This window comes from Populus euphratica, unplaced genomic scaffold, assembly GCF_000495115.2.
Source record: "Populus euphratica unplaced genomic scaffold, PopEup_1.0 scaffold1.1, whole genome shotgun sequence".
NCBI lineage: Eukaryota > Viridiplantae > Streptophyta > Magnoliopsida > Malpighiales > Salicaceae > Populus > Populus euphratica.
The window spans coordinates 1,072,382-1,092,323 of NW_011499845.1; the positions used below are offsets into that span (position 1 = coordinate 1,072,382).

Genomic DNA, 19,942 nt, shown 5'->3' on the forward strand with positions numbered 1-19,942 from the left:
CGTGGATGTAGGCGGTTTTGCCGAACCACGTTAAATATTGTGTCAGTGTGCTTGACTCTCCTATGAGCAAGTATCAGAACATCACCGATCGGAATTCCCAACAGTTTCAATCTTTTTTACTTTAGGTAATGTTGGTTTACTTAGGAATTGATGGTGGAAATTAGAATGATCTTGCTAATTGATTTTAGAGAAGCCAAGAACATTTAACAGAAAGTAGGACGAGACTCTGTTCCATTTTTCATCAATCTTGTATGAACTAAAAATAACCCTTTTGTTTAACGTTTTTACCTTTTTTTTATTTTGATGAGTATATGATACTATTTATTTCTGCTTGATATTGTAGGGTATTCCACGGAACAATATCAAAAGCCGCTGCATCGATACAGGAGAAAGGTTAAAAAAAGAAAAGAAAGAAGGATTAGGCTACACTGGGAAGAGGAATGCCAGCAACTTGAGCAATCAAAATAAACCATCTAGATGGTGGCCAAGTGTTAAAAACTTGGGACTAAGAGGTTTGTTCCCTTTATGGTCTCAGGTTCGAAGGATCAAAGGGTTTGTTCCTTTTATGGTCTCAGGTTCGAGTCCTTGGTTGCTCATATGATGGTCACTGGAGGCTTACATGGTCGTTAACTTCAGGGCCCGTGGGATTAATCATGTTGCACGCAAGCCGACCCAAATACCCACGTTAATCTAAAAAAAATATCATCTTCAGTCGAGTGTTCCAGGTCTTAATTGACAACAAATGTCATCTCAGTCAAGTGTTCCAGGTCTTAATTGACAACAAATGTGTGCAGGTAAAGCAAAAAGAAAGAAATAAAAAAAGAAAAGGAATACGACAAGGCAATTTGATGTAACTGGGACTTAACGTGAGAGCTCGACCATGTCATCACTAGGCAGTTATGGTCACCAATCTTTCGCCATTTCAGTACTGCTGTAGAATGTGTGTGAAGGTGTGGATCCTGCGAGACTGATAGACTTCATGGATGAGAAAGAGGACTACGCAAATTTAAAGTAATAGTTTTCTAATACAGTTTGAATCTTTCTTTGTCAGCAAGTCTCCATAACCATCAAAATGGAGTAGAGGTTCACAACTGGATCTAAACATATGCATGTCACACGAAATGTTGAAAGACTGCTAAGGGTTCATAATAACAGTTTCTTCAGGCAAATTGGTTCAACACCAGTTTTATCTCATATCTCTCATGGAAAGAAGGGGGAAAAAAGGATGATCCTGGTCTCAGCCAACCATTTAATCCCAGAATTTACGCTTTAACAGTTAGGCCTTACCATTTGATCTTCTCATAAAGCAAAAAAAAAAAAAAAAAAAAAAAAAAAAAAAAAAAAAAAAAAAAAAACAATCCAAACTGATGATAATAAAGACTACCATTATGCGTAAATCTTTTTTTAGCTTTTACTAATTTTGCATAAATGAAGTTTGATTTTACTAATTTTCAAATTTTTAATTTAAATTTACATGTTAAATACATATTAAATCATAAAATCATGCTATCTTACAAGTTAAGTTGAGATTTAGACAATATTGGATCAACCTATCAACAAGGATGAAGGCGCACAAGCCGACATGACATGATGAATAGCTTGCAACTTGTAAGAATTTCCTGGTTCAATTTGAAACAAGCAGTGCTGATTTGTTTCCATGATTGATTGCTTTTGAAGTAAACCATGAAAAATCATTATTTGATAATAAATAAAATTTTATTTACTTTTCATGGACTTCACCAACTATTAATTGCGCGCGAGGTTCTAGTTTATCGGTGAAAGGGACTTATCCCCTTCTTCCGCACCTGGATTCGAGTCTTACCGCGCACGCCTATCACCCCCGCAGTACCTTACCTGCTCACTGGGCTTGCAGGATGTTCAGTGGGCCGTGAGGATTAGTCGTGGTGCGCATAAACTGGTCCGGACACCCCACGTAAATAAAAACAAAAATCATTGAAATCAGCTCAATGTTTACTTTCCTTTTTTTTTGTCAAAAGTAAATTACTCTACTATTTATTTAGATGAACAGTTAAAAATGAATTACTCTCTACTATCTCTTTAAATTAACAATGAAGAGTGAATTCTTCACTATTTATTTAAATAAACAATAGAGAGTGACTCAACGAGTCAGATCTAGTCAAAAGTTATATGCATCGAATCAGGTCCAACCCAATAAAAAGAAAAAAATTATTTTATTTTTTATTTTTAATTATATTTTATTTTAAAAAACTAGTATTTAACATTATAAAATATCACTACATAAATTAAACTTAAACTCAGATAACTTGATGACGTAGCATTTGTAGAATTTAATTACAATTTAAATTTTATTCCTATTATATTTTACCTGATGTTATTGCGTGTTTTAAAAACCAAAAAAATTATATTCCTTATAAGATGTATTTCATATGTGATGAAATTATAAATGGTTTAATAAAATAATAAAAAATATTTTATATAAAGTATTATTTATTTTATAATATAATAACAATAGTTAAATATATAATATTTATATTAAAAATTATCAATATTAATATATATATTTTAAAATTATTTTATAACTTCAATTTAAAAAACATTCTTAACCAAACATATTAAATTATTCATTATTTAATCTCAATTTAAATTATAATTTTAACTAAACATATATAAATATCAAACCAATCTTAACTAAAAATACTTTTTATAAAATAATTTTTTTCAAATCATAATTATAAAAAATAACACCACCAGACACATTTATAATACACTGGACCATACAAGAACATGCGTGCAATCAAAATTATGCACATTTGAAATGATGGAAGAAACCAATGAGACCAAATCAAATGAGCAACGGGAATGAGAATATGATCGAATCTAAAAAATTATTATCATGCATTATCGAGGGTGCAATATTCTGGTTTTTCAGGCTTGGCAGAGGCAGCAGAACCAGATTCAAGAAATAAAACTGCTAATTAATACGAGTCCATAATATTCCAAACAAAAGATTCACACACACACACCAAGCAAGCAATCAGTGCACAAGCGAGATTTTCATTCCCTGTCGGCGAAAGGAAATTGATCAAATCAATTAACCAGCTGTTAACAATACTGCCTCGAGCAAATTAAGTGATGATAGCAAGATGGCTTGTTTTCTCAAAACCGAATCAATCAATAGTCATGCACGTTACCTTGCGTTCTTGACACACCACGCTTACAAGACATCAATGTACGTCCGTCGCTGGAAAACCTTGGTACAAGAAATATTTCCTGCCGAACACTGACAATTCTGCATTTCTTATGAATCCGTAAAAGCAACCTTTCCTTCTGGTATTCTATTTATCGGAAGGATGACATTCTTTCCTTTAAGTTTGTGCCACATGCATAGTCGACCATACTTAACCTCCATCCAAGGTAGGTCTCAAGTCTTCTCTGCTCGTGTTAATGTCAAACGCATATAAACATAGCACGTAACTGTTCATTTTTTCTTCAATGTCTATCCAACCACTTCGAAAACTTGCCCGCAACATTACATCAACTACCTTTGAATAAAATCGTGTAAAATGGACAAAATAAATCTTTCACAACCCTCACGGCAGCTTGCCATACTAGTAATAACCAACATCATATCATACACAAGTAGGATGATGACAAGCTCTCAGTTCTAATATCTCAAGTAATTCAAACGGTCAATAATTAATAAAATTAACAAAATTAAAAGAAAATTCAGCTATAATCAAGGGAATGCAAACACCGGTTTCTTCAATCTTCAATTTCCAATATATAGAAAACGGTCATGCATTTTTCTCCCAGTTGTAAAGCTCATGCTCAGCTTGAGGACATTATATAAAGTGATTGCATGATTGTACAAGACAACAGTAAAGATTAGAAAGAACTCGAACTGTATCAAGTTGCTAAACCAAAGAAGAGACGTACTGAAATAGATTAGTCTAAGTTACTAAACCAAAGAAGAGACATCCTGAAATAGATTGTCTCAAGTTGCTAAACCAATTAATTAGAACTTCTTAAGCTGCCAAGCAATGAAGCAACATTGCTGTGAAAGGAATACATATACAAGAATAAACAAGTGGTGATTTCCTAAACAATGATGAGCTCAAAGCATTAGGCTAAAAATTCTAATTATATGCAATCGCATATCGGAATTAGAACTTGCTAAGCTGCCTATCAGCGAAGCAACTATTGCTATAGAAGTAATATATCGGGAAAAACCAAGGGTGAGTTTCCCAAACGATGATAAGCTCCGATAGTTAAGACTTGTCCAGGTTTCTTGTTGTTTGACATTAAGAACTTCCACCACGCATGCATAAGAGTAACAAGCTAGTGTGTGTGTGTGTGTGTGTGTGTCTGGACGATCTTAGCGTGCATCTACATAACTGGATGCCACATGTAGGTTATTGAAACCCTAGGCACTTCTTACCAATAATAGTTTACTGGAAGACGCTAGATGCTAAAAGAAAATTTAAGGGTAGAAGCCAATTTGCTATCTTTGGCCAGGAATTAGCCTCCCGAAGCAGTAAGTGTAAAGTATTCAAATCATCAGCTGCCTGTACGAGTGACAACCCTACTTGGCAAATTATATGATCCCACAGTGCACTAATGATGAAAAATTCCACCATTTTCAAAAGCTCGACCAATTTGGAATATGAAACGACCCATTCGAAGGCAAGTGCAGATGAATCAACCCCACATTTCATATTCAAAGTAAAAATCAACTGTTACATTGATGGAGTAAGCTGAATTACTTCCAAAATTTTCCCAAATCACACATTTCTGAAACAATATTGTTCCGCAAAATTCTTACCATTTTAAATAGAGAAAAGCCAAATAATGCAGAGAACATATGAGGATATGATTGGCATGCTTACCTAAGAAAAGAAAAAAAGGTTATCTGGTCTCATTCCCCAATTTCTATTAATTAGCACCGATTGCAGTTCTTGACTAGTATATTTCTTCTTTTCCTACCTCTTCAAAAAATACAATATATTCTTCCACAAAAGGATGATTAGAGAAAAGCAACAGATCAAACATCAAATAGTTTCAACAAGAAGCAAAACCTAACGATTAGGACCAGCTAGTTCACACAGACTAAACCAAAATGTCCTAGCTAGCTTCTTCATTACGCTTACATAAAACTGTCTAAAATACTTTTGCACATAATCAGTCATCCAATACAAACTAACAGCTCTTCTCTTTCTCTATATCACATTATTAGTACGAGGGGGGAGGACGAGGAGGGGGACCCCAAAACACATCATGTGGCATTTGGCCATTAGGTAACAAATTAGGAGGCAAATTGAACACAGGGATTGAACCATGCTCACCTAGACACTGAGAAGATTGAGTCCCGGGATTATTACCACCACCTGCAGCAGCATTGCCATTATTAGTCCCTGATGAATTCACTTGCTGCTGCAATTGCATCCCTTCTTGCTCTTGTTCCTCAAGTGGCAATCTTTCATATGTAGCATTACTAAACGTTGCTGCAATCACCATAACCGGCCCTGCTGCTACTAGCTCCCCCATCACAGTTCCTCCCACCACCTGCCCTTGCGCGCCTGCCAAATAAACAGTTAGCCTCGTTGCTCCCGGAGGCGACGGGGCAGGCAGAAACGAACCGGAAAGTGATAAAATCTCGAATCGTCCATGAAGAGTGATAACCCCACCAGGTGCTGCAGGCTGCCTGAGAGTAACATTGTCCACAATGCCACTTCCACTAAGGATAGAAACGCCGTGATGTCGGCGATGAGAGAAATTGGCAATGCTATCCACAATGTCACTGCCGGAGCTGATTTCTAAGACATGGCTTCGGAGAGAATTAGGGCTTTCTTTGGTGATGACAACGGGGGGTTTCGGTTTGTTCTTCGAACCTGCAGGTCGGCCTCTGGGCCTGCGAGATGTGCTACCACTGCCTGGTTCAATGGTTTCATGAGCTATGTGGTCGCCAGATTCTTGGTTGTTGGTGTTGTCTCTGCTATCCTCTTGCTCTTCTCGGTTTTGGCTTTGGTTTTGAGCACTGGGAGGTGTGGCGGTGGTGGTTGTTTTAGGGCTACTGGTGTTGGTGTCAATGAAATTCTGTTCTCTTCTCGGACCTAAACGGTTCGAACCTGGAGGAGTACCCTCTTCTTCAAGATTTCTCAAGTGAAGGGATGGAATCGAAGATACTGGATCTCCACCGCTCATGGCAACATTTCCAGCCCACCAACGATTTGCCATGTTTGATTCTTGATAGAACCAAGAAAGGCCTAGGCTTTCGAACACAAAAGGAAATCCAAGAGACAATAAGCTAAGGATAGCTTATATTTGTATTGCAACTCTTTTTCGGTGTTCTCGTCTCACTCTATATCAGTTCCTTTCTGAATCAGTAACCGACAAGAACACAACAACGAAAGATGGAAGAGTATCTTCGCCTTATTACACTCTTCGTTATTTGTTTGCTTGCAGCAAGCTAGATGCAGATTGAGAGAAATCAGCTAACAAGTCCAAACAGATATAATCCATAACCTTATCCTTTATTCCTTCTCACCGGAAGAAAGGATCGAATTCAACCCAAACCCACTAACCCGGTTACTAAATACTACTAGCTTCCCATGTTGAATGAATCAGACATGAGAGATATATATGGGTTTCCTTTGTTTTGCATGCGAAAATCAAAACCCTAAACATTACCTTCCAAATTCATAAGAATCAGATCCAGCAACACAAAACCCACTTCTCTGAATCCAGAAACTTGTAAAGATCAAACTCCAAATGATGCCAAACATGCAGAAAATTCTCCCCTTTCTCAAAGAAAAGCCTTGGAAAGCAAACACCTGTATGGAAGAAACTCACCTCATCTCTCATGTATACTTGAGTACTGTATGGGGCGAAATTGGTCAAAGAAATAATAAAAAAAGAAAAAGAAAAAAAGAACTTGACAGCTCAGTGAAGTACACCGAAGTCAGCTATGACTCCAAATTTGGTAGGAGTACTTTGCCCGCTGCTTTACCAGTTCTGAGATGTGGGTGTACGTTAAAAATTCACTGAGGCGTACGATAAGGATTCGTGTATCGCGCATCACTGCATCCAACAGCGGTTTTGCAGAGTCTGGTCTTTTCTTGTCTCACTGGTTTTTTTGGTTTTGTGCACTCCAAGTTTCAAGCTTCTCATTGAATAACTTTTTATACTACGCACCCACCCACTACCACCCATGAAAGCTGGACCGGTGACTAGCATCACACTGGTCAGTAATTACGGGTTTTCTTGGTAAATTAATAGCGTACCGTTACGTGAAACATTCATCACTTTGTTCCTTTGTCCATCATTTGATAGCTATGGTTCGTGGATTTTAACTGGGATGAACGTTTTGTAATGGTCGTAATTTAAAAAAATTTAAGAAAATATATATTAAAATAATATATTTTTTATTTTAAAAAAAAGTATTTTTTACATTAGCATGTGAAAATGATTTAAAAACATAAAAAAATATTTTTAAAAAAAAACCATGTTTCAAATAGAGCCTTATATTTATGTGGTGTTATTGTTTAAAAAACACATACATATCTGTGTTAATTGCATTTATATATTTTTAAAAGTTTAGGTTATGTTCACACGTGTATAAACATTCTGAAATAGTTTTTTCTTTATCACTTGAATCAACTTGTTATGATAATTTTAACACTTTAAATGATTGAATTCTTCAAATATACGTGCGTGTAGTCGTGAATCTATTAGCGGAAAGGTACGTAACAACACGTCATTTTATGTGTTTTTTTTTTAATATATTTATGGCATGCATAACGGTTTCTTATATTAGCATTAACATTTATATAAAAAATACAAAAAAAATAGCTACTCATGTGCATGAAACAATCGAAGTTTGATGTTAATTCGAGTTTGATTTAAACAATAAAAAAAAATACTAAGTATTCTTATATATTATAAGAAACTAGCTTGAACAATTACAATAAATACAGAGTGTGAGACTCTTCATTACGGATTTTATGTGACAAAAAAGTTTAATTTCTAAAAGGATAGATAATTAACATGAGCAATTTATAAAAATATATAAAAACTTTAATCTTAAAATGTAAAAATTTGTTTTGCAAGCATTGAAAAGAAAGATAAAAAAAATTAAATTAATATGTTTTATTTTTCATGGATGTATTTTGCAAAATTTTAATACTCCACTAATTAATAATATAAAATAATATTTTAACTGGTTATGTTTTAGATTTATTTTTCTAAAAGTTATTAATTTAAATTTTATAAATCTTAAAGTAATTAAAAATTTATATAATTATTAATTTTATAATTTATTAAATTAATTGAAACACATATAAATTAATTTAAATAATTATATTAATGATAAAATTAAATAAAAACATTAATAAGAAAAATATTTCCACTAATACAAACACTGCACAAAAATACCAACCTGGAGCTACAATAATGCCACAACACGCTCAATTGTCCTTAGAACACAGATATCGAGGAGGAGGAGGAGGAGGAAGAGAGCTGAGTGTCATTGTGGCGATGAAGGGGACGGGGGGCGGGAGGGTAAGGCTAGTTTTTTATGGTGGCTCCTAGCATTTCTTAAGAGGTGGATTTTGTCTGGTGGGGTGCGTGGGGTGACGTGCAAGAGACGAGAGAGTTTGGTGGCGAGTGGGAACATGTCATTGTCTACAAGTCCCGACAAGGAATCGAATGCCAAGGCTAGGAACATGACTCTACTACCCATCGGTATACTTAACCATCTAATCCGTGTAATTTAACCCATTTTTCAGTGGATTTGTTTTTTAAATTAGTACATTAAATTATGAGTTTTGACATCATAATATTACTTTCAAAAAAAAAATCAGAGAAGTAAAGCTTTTTTTTACATGGTCACACCACTAAAATTTCTTATTCTCAAACACGTCAAAAGATACTATCATATCTCAGTACGAAGATATTTAAATAAATAGATAAACTATTTAGATATTGTTATAACGGGTGAGATGTTCTACGGGAAATTTATAATTTTTTAAAATATTTTTTATGAGTGAAAACATATAGTTTTGTTAAATTTGTAAATTTAAAAACTTACTTGAATTAAAAAGTTTTTAAAATATTATCTATATAATAATTTTCACGAGTGATTCTAAACAATTAGATAAGAGTTTATCATAACTATATAATATTTTTTAAATAAATTATATAAATGACTTGATATGTATATTTATTTATTAATAAAATATGTTTAGATATAAAAAGAGACATGGTTATATGATATCAAAATAATAACTTAAAAAAACTGATTTTTTATTAAACTACAAGCTAATGTTAAAATCTCTACATGGGTCTCCATAAGTTATTTTCCTTGAAGTAATACAAAATTATTATTAAAACAGTTACATCTTTATATTTCTAAATCTAAAAAGAGATATAGTTACACAATACCATGACAATAACTTGAAAAAACTACAATTTCTATTAAATTATAATATCATGTTAAAATTTTTACACAAGTTTTTGTAAATTGTTTTTGTTGAACCAATATGAAATTAAAATGGTGTTTTTTCATACAATAATTTTAGTTTTTAAATTAAACCTTGTAAATATCATATTTGGTAACATTAAAATTTAATTTCCTGTATTGCATGGGATCCATATATTTTATGTTGAACTGTCAGTTTGCATAAAGCATTTGAGAGCTGTTTCACCCTACCATGTCTATACCAGGTGAATTAATTCATTCTCATACTGTTCACTTATTGAAGTGAACACTGTCCAATGAATTTCATGCAGCACTGTTCACGTGGACATGTAAAACAGTGTTTTTACTATCTATTTAAATTTAGGATTTACCGACCACATTAATTAAAACAGTTGATTGGTTAGCGAGGAAGATCAACATTGTCAAAACTGCCAAGATTAAAGTTTAAGGAAAAGATTTTTTAAAATATAAAGATCTGCAATTTAAATAGTAATTTGATATGTGTATTTAATATCGTGGTAGCTTTTATAGCTATAATTTTAAAAAATATTTGACCGCGCGACCCTGTAAAAAGAATTCATTTTTTTAAAATTATGTTTTACTAAAAAAAATTATATGTAATTTTATTTAATAACATTATATAAATTAGTGTTTTACTAAAAAAAATTGTATATAATCTTATTTAATAACATTACATAAATTAGAAGAATATCGTATGATGACATAACATTTGTGGAAGTTATAGTCCTTATTTGATGAATTTTATATGTGATGATATTATAGATAAATTAATGGAATAATAAAAAATATTTGATATAAAATATTATTTATTTAATGATGTAATAACGGTAATTAAATCTACAATATTTAAATTAAAAACCATTAGTATTAATATAAATATTTTTTAGTTATTTTATAACCTTAATTTAAAAAGCATGTTTAGCCAAATATATTAAATTATCTTTTATTTAACTTTAATTTCAATTATATTTTTAGCTAAACATATATAAATATCAAACCAACTCTAATTAAAAATATTTTTTAAAATTATAACTATAAAAGCTACCACGATATTAAATACACATATCAAATTACTATTTAAATTGCAGATCTTTATATTTTAAAAAATCTTTTCCTTAAACTTTAATCTTGGCAGTTTTGACAATGTTGATCTTCCTCGCTAACCAATCAACTGTTTTAATTAATGCGGTCGGTAAATCCTAAATTTAAATAAATGTTATATATATATATAAAACACAACATCAATTAAAATGTAATATTTCATCACGCCTTTTTGCTGACGTGTCTTTCAGCCATTTACTTGTATTTTACATGTTAATCGCTCCATTTATCTTTTGCAAAGGCGGTGCACACGTGTCCAGCAGCCTTTAATTTTTTTTTGTTTTTTTGAAGGTTCCCTTCTGGTTGTGTTCCCAAAGCGATAAGCAAAGGTCGCAACTTGATTCTCGGCTGGGCCCATTTCAATTAAAGTTCTGCTCTCGTCTGTCTGTGACCACCTTTTATTAGACTCAGCAGAGCCGTTTTTCTGCTTCACAACTTGAGTAATGATGGACGGACGTCCAAAGTTGGGATGGAATTTGTTACTTGCCTGCGCTCCAGAATTTATTGTAACAGTGTTTCCTTATCATTTTTATTAATTCATGGCTCTGTCCTTTCTGTATACCTGTTCTCACCGAAAAAGAAAAAAAAATAAAATCACACTGGTTTGATCCATTTCCCAAGTAAATAGTAACTGTTTATTTTCGAGTTTTGTGTTGTTTTTTAAATAGAAATATATTAAAATAATATTTTTTATTTTTTACAAAATTATTTTTTAAATTAATGTAAAGTAATTTTAAAATACTAAAAAAATATTAATTTAAAATAAAAAATAAATAATTTTTTAATAACAATTTTAAAATACAAAAATAAATTGGTAGCTACTATTTTATGCACGCATAAGACATCTATATTTTCCCTTGACTTTTTAATTTACAATCATATAAATACAGATATTGTCTTTTTGAAGAGGCGGTTTGTTTTAATGTTTTTAAAAATTAATTTTTTGGTTTTAATTTAAATTATTTTAGTATTTCTAGACTATCAAAAATAAATTTTTAAAAATAAAAAATATTTTTTAAACAAAAAACCACCACGAGACAAAATGTGCTCTATGCTGAAAATATTAAAATAAGAGGCACAAATGGAGGCTTATATTCCTTCGAGTGGTTAGAGAGGGTGCATGGCCCTTTGTGAACCCAAAGGCATACTTAAAAATGATTTTCAACGATTGTGATCAAAATAAGCCCATTGGGCCTTACCCATAACTGATAAACCAGCCCACTGCAAATCCTTTACAAATCTTGGCTTGTTCTATTGCTATGGGCCAAAACAGGAGGGGTGTTTCAATAACTAAACGCCCACTCACCTTGCCTGGAGATTTGTGAACTTTTAGCCCAAAAAAAAAGAAAAGAAAAGAAAGAACCACGTGGCTAAAGATTAGTGCTGAAGTATACAGAATGGTTTTGCAAAAGTGATCACACCAGAAGATATCCTTACATCCTATCCCATCATTCTCGTTATCCATATCCATCAATCAGAACAGAACAAAACAGAACATGGACTTGCCTTCGCAGACATCAGAAATTACGAGATCAAAAAAGGAAATGGCTCTTCTTAACGTCTCTTTATGTACGAAAATCCCACCAAAACCCCATCTCTCACTTACCAAACCTTCCCTCTCAATCCCACACTTGCCTTCTCTATCCTTCTCTCACTGTGATAAGCCACAGGTACATCACACTCTTCTTCTTCATCCTCTTCTTTTTCGGTTTCACACTTTCTCATTGTTTCTTCAACAAAAGGCATTGATACCAAACAAGCAGCTGGTGGAAGATTTTGCAAAGACAGGCTTCCTTGCTATTCTCTCTGTTTCTCTCTTTTTTACCGATCCTGCACTTGCATTCAAGGTAACGAAGTTGAGAGATTCATGGTTTCTTTACTTGTCTAACTCTGTTTGCTTTTTAGTGTTTCTTTAGTTGATGAGAAATTTCTTGTAAATAAAAGAACTTTAACTTATTTGCTGATCTTTTCAGTTAATTAAAGGGGACCCAGAAAAGAAATAGAACTGATTGCTGCTATTTTTTTTAATTATTGATTTGACAATTTGTGGAGCTATGTAAAGGGAGGAGGACCGTATGGTTCTGAAGTTACGAGGGGTCAGGATCTTACTGGCAAGGATTTTAGTGGCAGGACTTTGATTAAGCAAGATTTTAAGACGGTATATGATTTAGTTAGATTTTTTTTTCCTTCTCTTTTTATTTGTATATTCAAATTTAAGTGAGTTTGTTATTGGTTAATTTCTTCCTAATGGAATGATCGAGTTTTAAATTTTTTGTCCGTTTCAGTCCATACTAAGACAAGCCAATTTCAAAGGTGCAAAATTGTTGGGAGCTAGTTTTTTCGATGCTGATTTAACAGGTTTTTCTTAACCATCTATGCTGGTTCTATTTTAGGATTCTATGGTTGGGGATTGAAAACTTATTGATAGACATTGCATATTCCAAACCATGATGTAAACATAGGCTGGAAGGAAGTTTTGCATCTACATGCCTTCTTCGAATGTTTTAACATAAATGGATGATCAGCGGGTGTTATCAGGATGAAATGTATGCTTATTCTGTTTTAGGTGGACGAAGAGATTTTTTCTTATACGTTCAAATAGATAACTCTGGCCTTCAAGATATGTTAAATATGATGTGGCTACTGCTATTCAGAACTCGTCAAATTTAGCTAATGCATGTTGCAGCTGGTTTGGAAGATATGATTTTCTTCTTATGCTTCCTGGATAATGGTTTCTTGTTGCTTTTTTCCGTTTTGGTGTGTCATACAGGGGCCGATCTCTCAGATGCTGACCTTAGAAGTGCAGATTTCTCCTTGGCAAATGTGACAAAGGTGGTCATTTCATACGGATATACGGATTAACTTAGATGTCTAATAACAATACTAGAAGTATTTCAGCATATACGGATAGAGAATGTTCTGAAACAGTAACAGGACAAAAGTGGTATCGTGCCGTTATTTATCCAACTACGTGTTATCTTAGGAATATAATGCCTTTTCAGCAACTTTCTTTGGGTGCCATACTATGTAAATGTTTTTTCTGATGCACATTCAATTTAATAAACAGCACCAGCCTGCAGGCATTATAGTAGCTGATGCAGTCTAGAATAATTTGTTGAAGCTTAAAGAATTTAGCTTAATTCTATAATTTCATGCATGCTTTTGTGATGTCTTAATGCTGATTCCACATCTTTCTGCAGGCAAATTTGAGCAATGCTAACTTGGAAGGTGCACTTGCTACCGGCAACACATCTTTTAGAGGATCAAATATAACAGGAGCTGGTAGGTGTAGCACCACTGGTTTTAATATCAAGAACTTCTATCTGTTCAAGAGGTCATGATATAAAAGTCGAGTCTTCTCTTTAGCAGCAAAGCAAAATCTATTTGTGCCTTATGTCATCTCTTTAGGAGCCAAACACTAGCTAGGAACCAAAAAATCATGCTTGGGTGATAAACGCTAGCTGTAAAGTTTGTTTTTCTATGACCATCCTGAGATGCGCATTAGAGATTAAATGTGCCCCAGGGGAGAGACTGTGAGTGTGATAACTGGTATGTTTCTATTGTTTGATTAACGTCATGTGTGATCAGATTTCACAGATGTGCCCTTAAGAGAGGACCAACGTGAATACTTGTGTAAATTTGCAGATGGGTAAGACCTATGTATTGCTTGAAAAATGAAGTTGTCAAACAATTTTGAATAGATCCACATTAAATACATCCATTCTCATCAGGGTGAATCCAACTACTGGAAATGCAACACGTGATACATTGCTTTGCAACTAGGTTCTTTTCATACTGAAGAAATGAAACACAGGGGAGCGGCTTCACTGCATCTGTAACAGCTGCGATTTTCGTTTGAGCTCAGGTTTGCAATAACTTTGTTGTACGTAAAATATCTATAGCCTTGCTTTTATTCTCATCTATATAAGATGTATACATGTATCTGTATAATGATTTAAATATCTATCATAGATCGGATTCTTTTGTCACCTCTATGGAGTCTTTGCCAGTAATTGAGGATTCTATAAGTCAAGTATGTTTGTGTGATCATTTATTGTTTGCCATGAAATTGTTTAAAGAAAACACCCACTTAACAATTGTTCGCAATGAAACCTCTTGTTATGGAAAGAAACCAAGATTTCTAAGCTTCAGTTGCTATTGACAGTCTCTTCCATTGTTACTCTGCCTATACCTTTTTCAGTGATTTTGTTTTCTGAAGCATTCGTCTTCGCCCCAGTCTCAATAGTACGGCATCATTAACTTCAACTAGTTTTCTTTGCTCTGTGTAATTACCGAAAAACTCACATGCTATTTGCTAGTTCTTGGTTTGTAGAGGTCTTCTGCTGCTACCATCTTTATTAGTTAAGATATCTATTTTGTGTTATATATGATGGGTATACTTTGTGAAACTGCCTAGTTTATTTCTGTACAGAGGAGTGTCAGATTGTCCTAATCAAACAAATGTCAATTGTAATGATTCCAACATTGTTGCTGGCATTAATTATGCCAAGACCAGGATTGTGTAATTACGCTAGACAAGGTTCATGGTGTTCCAATAATAAATTGAACGTGAAAATGGCGCTACCAAATTTGAGAAATTTGCACAATATGGCACCGGAGGACTCTGGCAGTCACCATCTCGAGATATGTTTCAATCCGATTATTGCATAAGTCACCGAGTGGCATTTATATTCAACTTTAAATCAATGAAAAGTTGCTAAATGCTTTCCTTTCACCTTTTATCTCCCTTCGGTGGTTCTTGGCATATTCAGCTGCATTCAAATGAATTCCAATTAGTCCTTCTCTGCCTAGTGAAAGCTCCACCCACATGAAGCATTTTGTATCGTTCCACGTCAGAGAAGTCTTCAATTGATTATGTTAATGACTTTTAGGAAGGGAGCTGGTGGAGAATCTTATATTTTATCCTTAGGTTCTGTGTAAATCTTGTACTTATTTCTTGGATGGTGCTATATCACCATACTTTCTGCAGTCTAGTTGCTTTTGCTTTCTTGGGCATTTTCTTTTTCAAACCTCTTCACCTCTAATAATTCCATCTTGGCAAGTGTAGGAATGGACAGTAGAATTGAAAATAAGAACTATTCTTTTGTTGTCATTGCCAAAAAATAAAAACGGCTGGTTTGTATATCTTATTAGAAATTTAGAAAATGTCAAAACCGACCGCAGCTTGTTCTCCCATCATCTCGTTCCCTGGAAGGGAATATTTACATGAATGAAATGTTAAAGAGCCGACCTCCCTAGAAGTAATAGTCTCCCAGGTGCTCTGCATTTCCTAATCCTAATCTGCATACTGCTCTTCTATATGCTCCCTTTATTCATCAACTCGCAGAAGTATCTTCTTGGTGCCTGCTCATAAGACCACATCAAAGTTATTAGCCACATATGTACCCTGCCAGAGATAAACCACCGTGGGAATAGTAAACATGTAGATATGCAACCATGTGTGGACCGAATTTTCTTCCAATAATCGGGCCCCACCTTCAACGAAGATTCAAGAATTTTCTGCACTGACATTGCTTGGGCATAGCTTGCTGTATTGCAAGTCTTCCCTGGCTTCTGCACTATCCTCGTGTAACTAGTCAAGGATCCATTAATGCCCACTTCCTTTGCCTGCTTAAGCATAAAAACAATGGGCTGTTTACAATGGGCAACCTCCGTGGGTCAGGTTTTGAATGTGAATGGTCCATCACTTTATGAGTATAAACATGAGGGTTTTTTTATGTATTTAATACTTTTATTGTAGATTATTATCTATGATTAAGCATATAACCCTAGAACTTAATAATATCCAAGTACTTTCAATCTAAAATGTTCGCCAGATCTCATGTTACCATGAGCTTCATTGGCTACCACACCCAACTTAAAACACATCCTATGACATACTAATAGCTATTTCAATCTCTCACCCATTCTCAGACGGTGAGAAGTAATAGCAGAAGTTGATGGTAATTTAACAAAGATTATTAATGTTTTAATCCCTTGTTGATAGTTCCCTCTTAAATTGTTGCTAGTTTTGACAATGTACAATTGCATTGCATGTGATTCCATTTTATGTCATATTCTTTTAGTGATTTCATCCTTATGGATCACAATGCCTATGTGCGTGGTCTAAATAATCAATAAAACATTCGTACAGCTTTTAACCAACATATAACCACTGAATTTGAAAAGGATTACGAGCATCATGCCCTCTGTTATTCTCGTGATGATTATTTATGGGGAAACCCCTTATGAATTGAACCATTAACTTGGTTCTATAAACATCTTCTACTACTTATTTTGTTTAATAACATTGTGTTACCCATTAATAACTATAGATGTGTAGATAAATAGACAAACAGACAGAGAGAGAAAATCATTTTCGCATCATTTGACTAAAATTTAATTGCCAAATAGAAGAGATTTTGGATAAGGAAAAGACGTCGATTTTAAATAGAAAATGCTAGAATAATTATTTGATTGAAAACATTTTTCTAGACTTGAACTACAGGAATCCGTGCATGTTATAACACCATGAAAAAAAAATAGAGAGATGTGTTGCTCTTATGGATTGTGAAATACGATTCATTATTTGGATTTTAGTTCTTTTTCATGTGTATATTTCTATAACGTTTTAAGAACTTGACTCAAATAATGTGGGAAAAAGATTCATTAGATTTAATGTTTTAAATTCCAGTCTTTTCATTGCTCCTTTAAATGGTATATCTGTGCTCTCTAGTGAAAAGAGACCAACTCCATCAACTATCAATAATTTAAATTATAGTATCATTGAATTAGAATTGGACAAATATGGTCCATAAGAATTGCCTTCAATATTATAATTTTTGACTGACCAACAAAACTAGACACTGTTGAACACGGTCTCAATCAAAAAACAACCCCCTTTTGACTCGTGGCCCATTCCATATATTCAGGAAATGAAAGGTCTAGTAACCAAGTTACTCTTTGGCATGAAGTGTAATCTTACTTTTAAATTTTAAATTTTTTTCTAGTTTTTAATTAATTTTTTATTTTTCAATATATTGATATTAAAAAATAATTTTAAAAATAAAAAATATATATTATTTAAAAAATAATTTTCATAAAAAAAACCTTAAAAACTAATGGTGAAATCTAGGTTCTCTTGTTGGCAGCACGCCAATCTCACCGATACAAGCCCAGATTCTTCAATCCTGCCCACCATTCTTGAGCTAGAAAATTTAAACCGAGTCCACTTTGAAGATGACACTATGACAACTGACACATTCTTATTGGTTTGAGTACTATTGGTTTTTTGGTCAAGCCAAACAAACCCTCGAAAACATTTAGGACCCACCATATAAAGCTATAACGTCTAAGATTTTGCCACGTTGCGGTTGATCCACCAATGCAAAAGAGGATGTGGGAGATTAGGGTCAGGTGGGGAGAAGGGGGCTAGAATTGGGTTTGGTTGTTAGAGAAAAAAAATGGAGTAGAGGATAACATGTATTGAGGAAATGAGACCAAAAAGGAGAGACATTCTCATGAGATATGAAATTACCTCGCAGTTTTTTTCAGGGAGCGAACAATCGAAGTTTTTTGGCTGGATCATGATTTGGTTGTAAACTCATTTAACTCATTTCTAGGGAGCTCCAGGAGAATACAATTGATGAAAACACCCATTATTATTGGACAACTTCTCTTCCATACCCTGATCAATAACTACCATGAGTTGCTGACAAAGAAGTCCTAGTTTTATAAGTCATACTTCTGGGCTAGGAAAGGCATGCAGTGATGTCTAGAAAGAAAAGTTCAGGCTTTTTTGCTGATCCTGTTGATAGCAAAAGAAAAAAAAGAAAGGAAAAAGAAACTGAATGAAGAGACCTTTGAAAAATTCTAATTCCTGAAACTACTCATGACCTTAGGAGACCTATGCATTTGAGATCAAAATACAAGAACCAAAGCTTACTTGAAACACAATAATGAATACCTCTACGGCTAATACAATAGTGTATATATTTCCTTTTTTATTATGTGAAGGGTTGTTTTAACTTTTATTAACTTTGCGTTTGTTTTTCAGATTTTCTTTTTAAGGTTAAAATGAAGGATGGTAAATATAATGAAGTGATGGTTTAGAGATGAAGGAGAGAGGGCAGTGTGGATACGTGAGCGTGTTGTCGTGCTGGAAAATGGAGGGTTTTTGAAGAGGGAAGGAAGAAGTGTGGAATTGTCAGCTATGAATAAAAAAAAAATCATATGCTTGCTTCATAGAGATTACTAGTTCGAGTCTCTCAAACCTCAAGGTAAATAAAGATTTACATGATCATTAACTTCAAGGTTCATAGGATTAATCGAGGTATATACAAACTAGTTCGGACACCTATATTAATAATAATAATAAAAAGATTCTATAGATGGATGTTTTGTACATGGACAATGAATTTTATTTATAGAAAAATATGAAAATGTTGCCTTCGACTTTCTTTTTACATGAATCATGATTTTTGAAAGGAAATAATGTGTTTTTGGTTGGATTCATGGCATGTACATTTTTAAAATTATGTTTGAGAGTATGATATTGTTTTTTACTTTAAAATATATCAAAAAAATATTTTTTAAAAAAATTATTTTTAACAACAATACATAAAAATAATATAAAAAATTAATTTTAAACAAAAAAAAAAAAATCATATGCTTGCTTCTTAGAGGTCACTAGTTCGAGTCTCTCAAACCTCAAGGCAAATAAAATTTTACATGATCGTTAACTTCAAGGTTTATAGGATTAGTCGAGGTGTATATAAGCTAATTCGGACACCTACATTAATAATAATAATAAAAAGATTCTATAGATGGATGTTTTGTACGTGGACAATGAATTTTATTTATAGAAAAATGTGAAAATGTTGCCTTTGGCTTTCTTTTTACATGAATCATGATTTTTGAAAGGAAATAATGTGTTTTTGGTTGGATTCATGGCATGTACATTTTTAAAATTATGTTTGAGAGTATGATATTGTTTTTTACTTTAAAATATATCAAAAAAATATTTTTTAAAAAAATTATTTTTAATAACAATACATAAAAATAATATAAAAAATTAATTTTAAACAAAAAAAATTAAATTTTACCCGAATCTTATTTAAAATACAATACCAAATAAAGGCTAAATGTTGAGATACTTTAGGAATTTGACATAGAAAGACTTTAGTTTTGTTTTTTTATGATCTCAAGAGATCTAATTTTTTTCTTTTAGCTTGAAAAATCAAGGGAAAAATACAAAAGTAAGGGAAAAGCTAGTTATACACCTTGTTAGATAACTTTATGTTGTTGCTATATTTTACGAATATTTCCTTTGATGGATATTATAGTTAAAATAAATATTTGCTA

General features: G+C 33.1%; 2 protein-coding genes across 5 annotated transcripts; one reads left to right on the forward strand and one right to left on the reverse strand.

Annotated features, from left to right (window-relative positions):
* Window positions 1-4,887: 4,887 nt before the first annotated feature.
* LOC105131645 (putative DNA-binding protein ESCAROLA) lies at window positions 4,888-7,275 on the reverse strand. 2 transcript variants are annotated; one of them, XM_011034830.1, is made up of 2 exons: window positions 6,989-7,275; window positions 4,888-6,812 (listed from the first exon to the last, which is right to left on the reverse strand). In XM_011034830.1, exon 2 carries the CDS (start codon window positions 6,214-6,216, stop codon window positions 5,212-5,214), a length of 1,005 nt encoding a protein of 334 aa, XP_011033132.1. In that variant the 5' UTR covers window positions 6,217-6,812; window positions 6,989-7,275; the 3' UTR covers window positions 4,888-5,211. The 2 variants fall into 2 exon arrangements, with proteins under 2 accessions (XP_011033132.1, XP_011033055.1); XM_011034753.1 differs by having other exon boundaries at window positions 6,919-7,275.
* A 4,761-nt stretch (window positions 7,276-12,036) lies between these two features.
* Window positions 12,037-15,074, forward strand: LOC105131770 (thylakoid lumenal 15 kDa protein 1, chloroplastic-like). 3 transcript variants are annotated; one of them, XR_843511.1, is made up of 9 exons: window positions 12,037-12,256; window positions 12,320-12,426; window positions 12,642-12,737; window positions 12,865-12,937; window positions 13,350-13,411; window positions 13,780-13,861; window positions 14,168-14,228; window positions 14,311-14,444; window positions 15,012-15,074. XR_843511.1 is itself a non-coding variant. In XM_011034949.1 (8 exons), the coding sequence occupies exons 1-8, from the start codon at window positions 12,076-12,078 to the stop codon at window positions 14,360-14,362; spliced, it is 714 nt and encodes a 237-aa protein (XP_011033251.1). In that variant the 5' UTR covers window positions 12,037-12,075; the 3' UTR covers window positions 14,363-14,629. The 3 variants fall into 3 exon arrangements, 2 of the variants coding, with proteins under 2 accessions (XP_011033251.1, XP_011033364.1); XM_011034949.1 differs by lacking the exon at window positions 15,012-15,074 and having other exon boundaries at window positions 14,311-14,629; XM_011035062.1 differs by lacking the exon at window positions 15,012-15,074 and having other exon boundaries at window positions 12,038-12,249; window positions 12,322-12,426; window positions 14,311-14,629.
* Window positions 15,075-19,942: the final 4,868 nt, after the last annotated feature.

Excerpts from the sequence above, each read along its gene's own strand:
- LOC105131645 (XM_011034830.1), bottom strand. The coding sequence starts at position 6,216 with ATGGCAAATCGTTGGTGGGCTGGAAATGTTGCCATGAGCGGTGGAGAT.
- LOC105131770 (XM_011034949.1), top strand. The coding sequence starts at position 12,076 with ATGGACTTGCCTTCGCAGACATCAGAAATTACGAGATCAAAAAAGGAA. Across the intron at positions 12,257-12,319 it reads TGATAAGCCACAGGTACATC|AGGCATTGATACCAAACAAG; the intron begins ACACTCTTCTTC and ends TTCTTCAACAAA. Across the intron at positions 12,938-13,349 it reads TTTCGATGCTGATTTAACAG|GGGCCGATCTCTCAGATGCT; the intron begins GTTTTTCTTAAC and ends TGTGTCATACAG.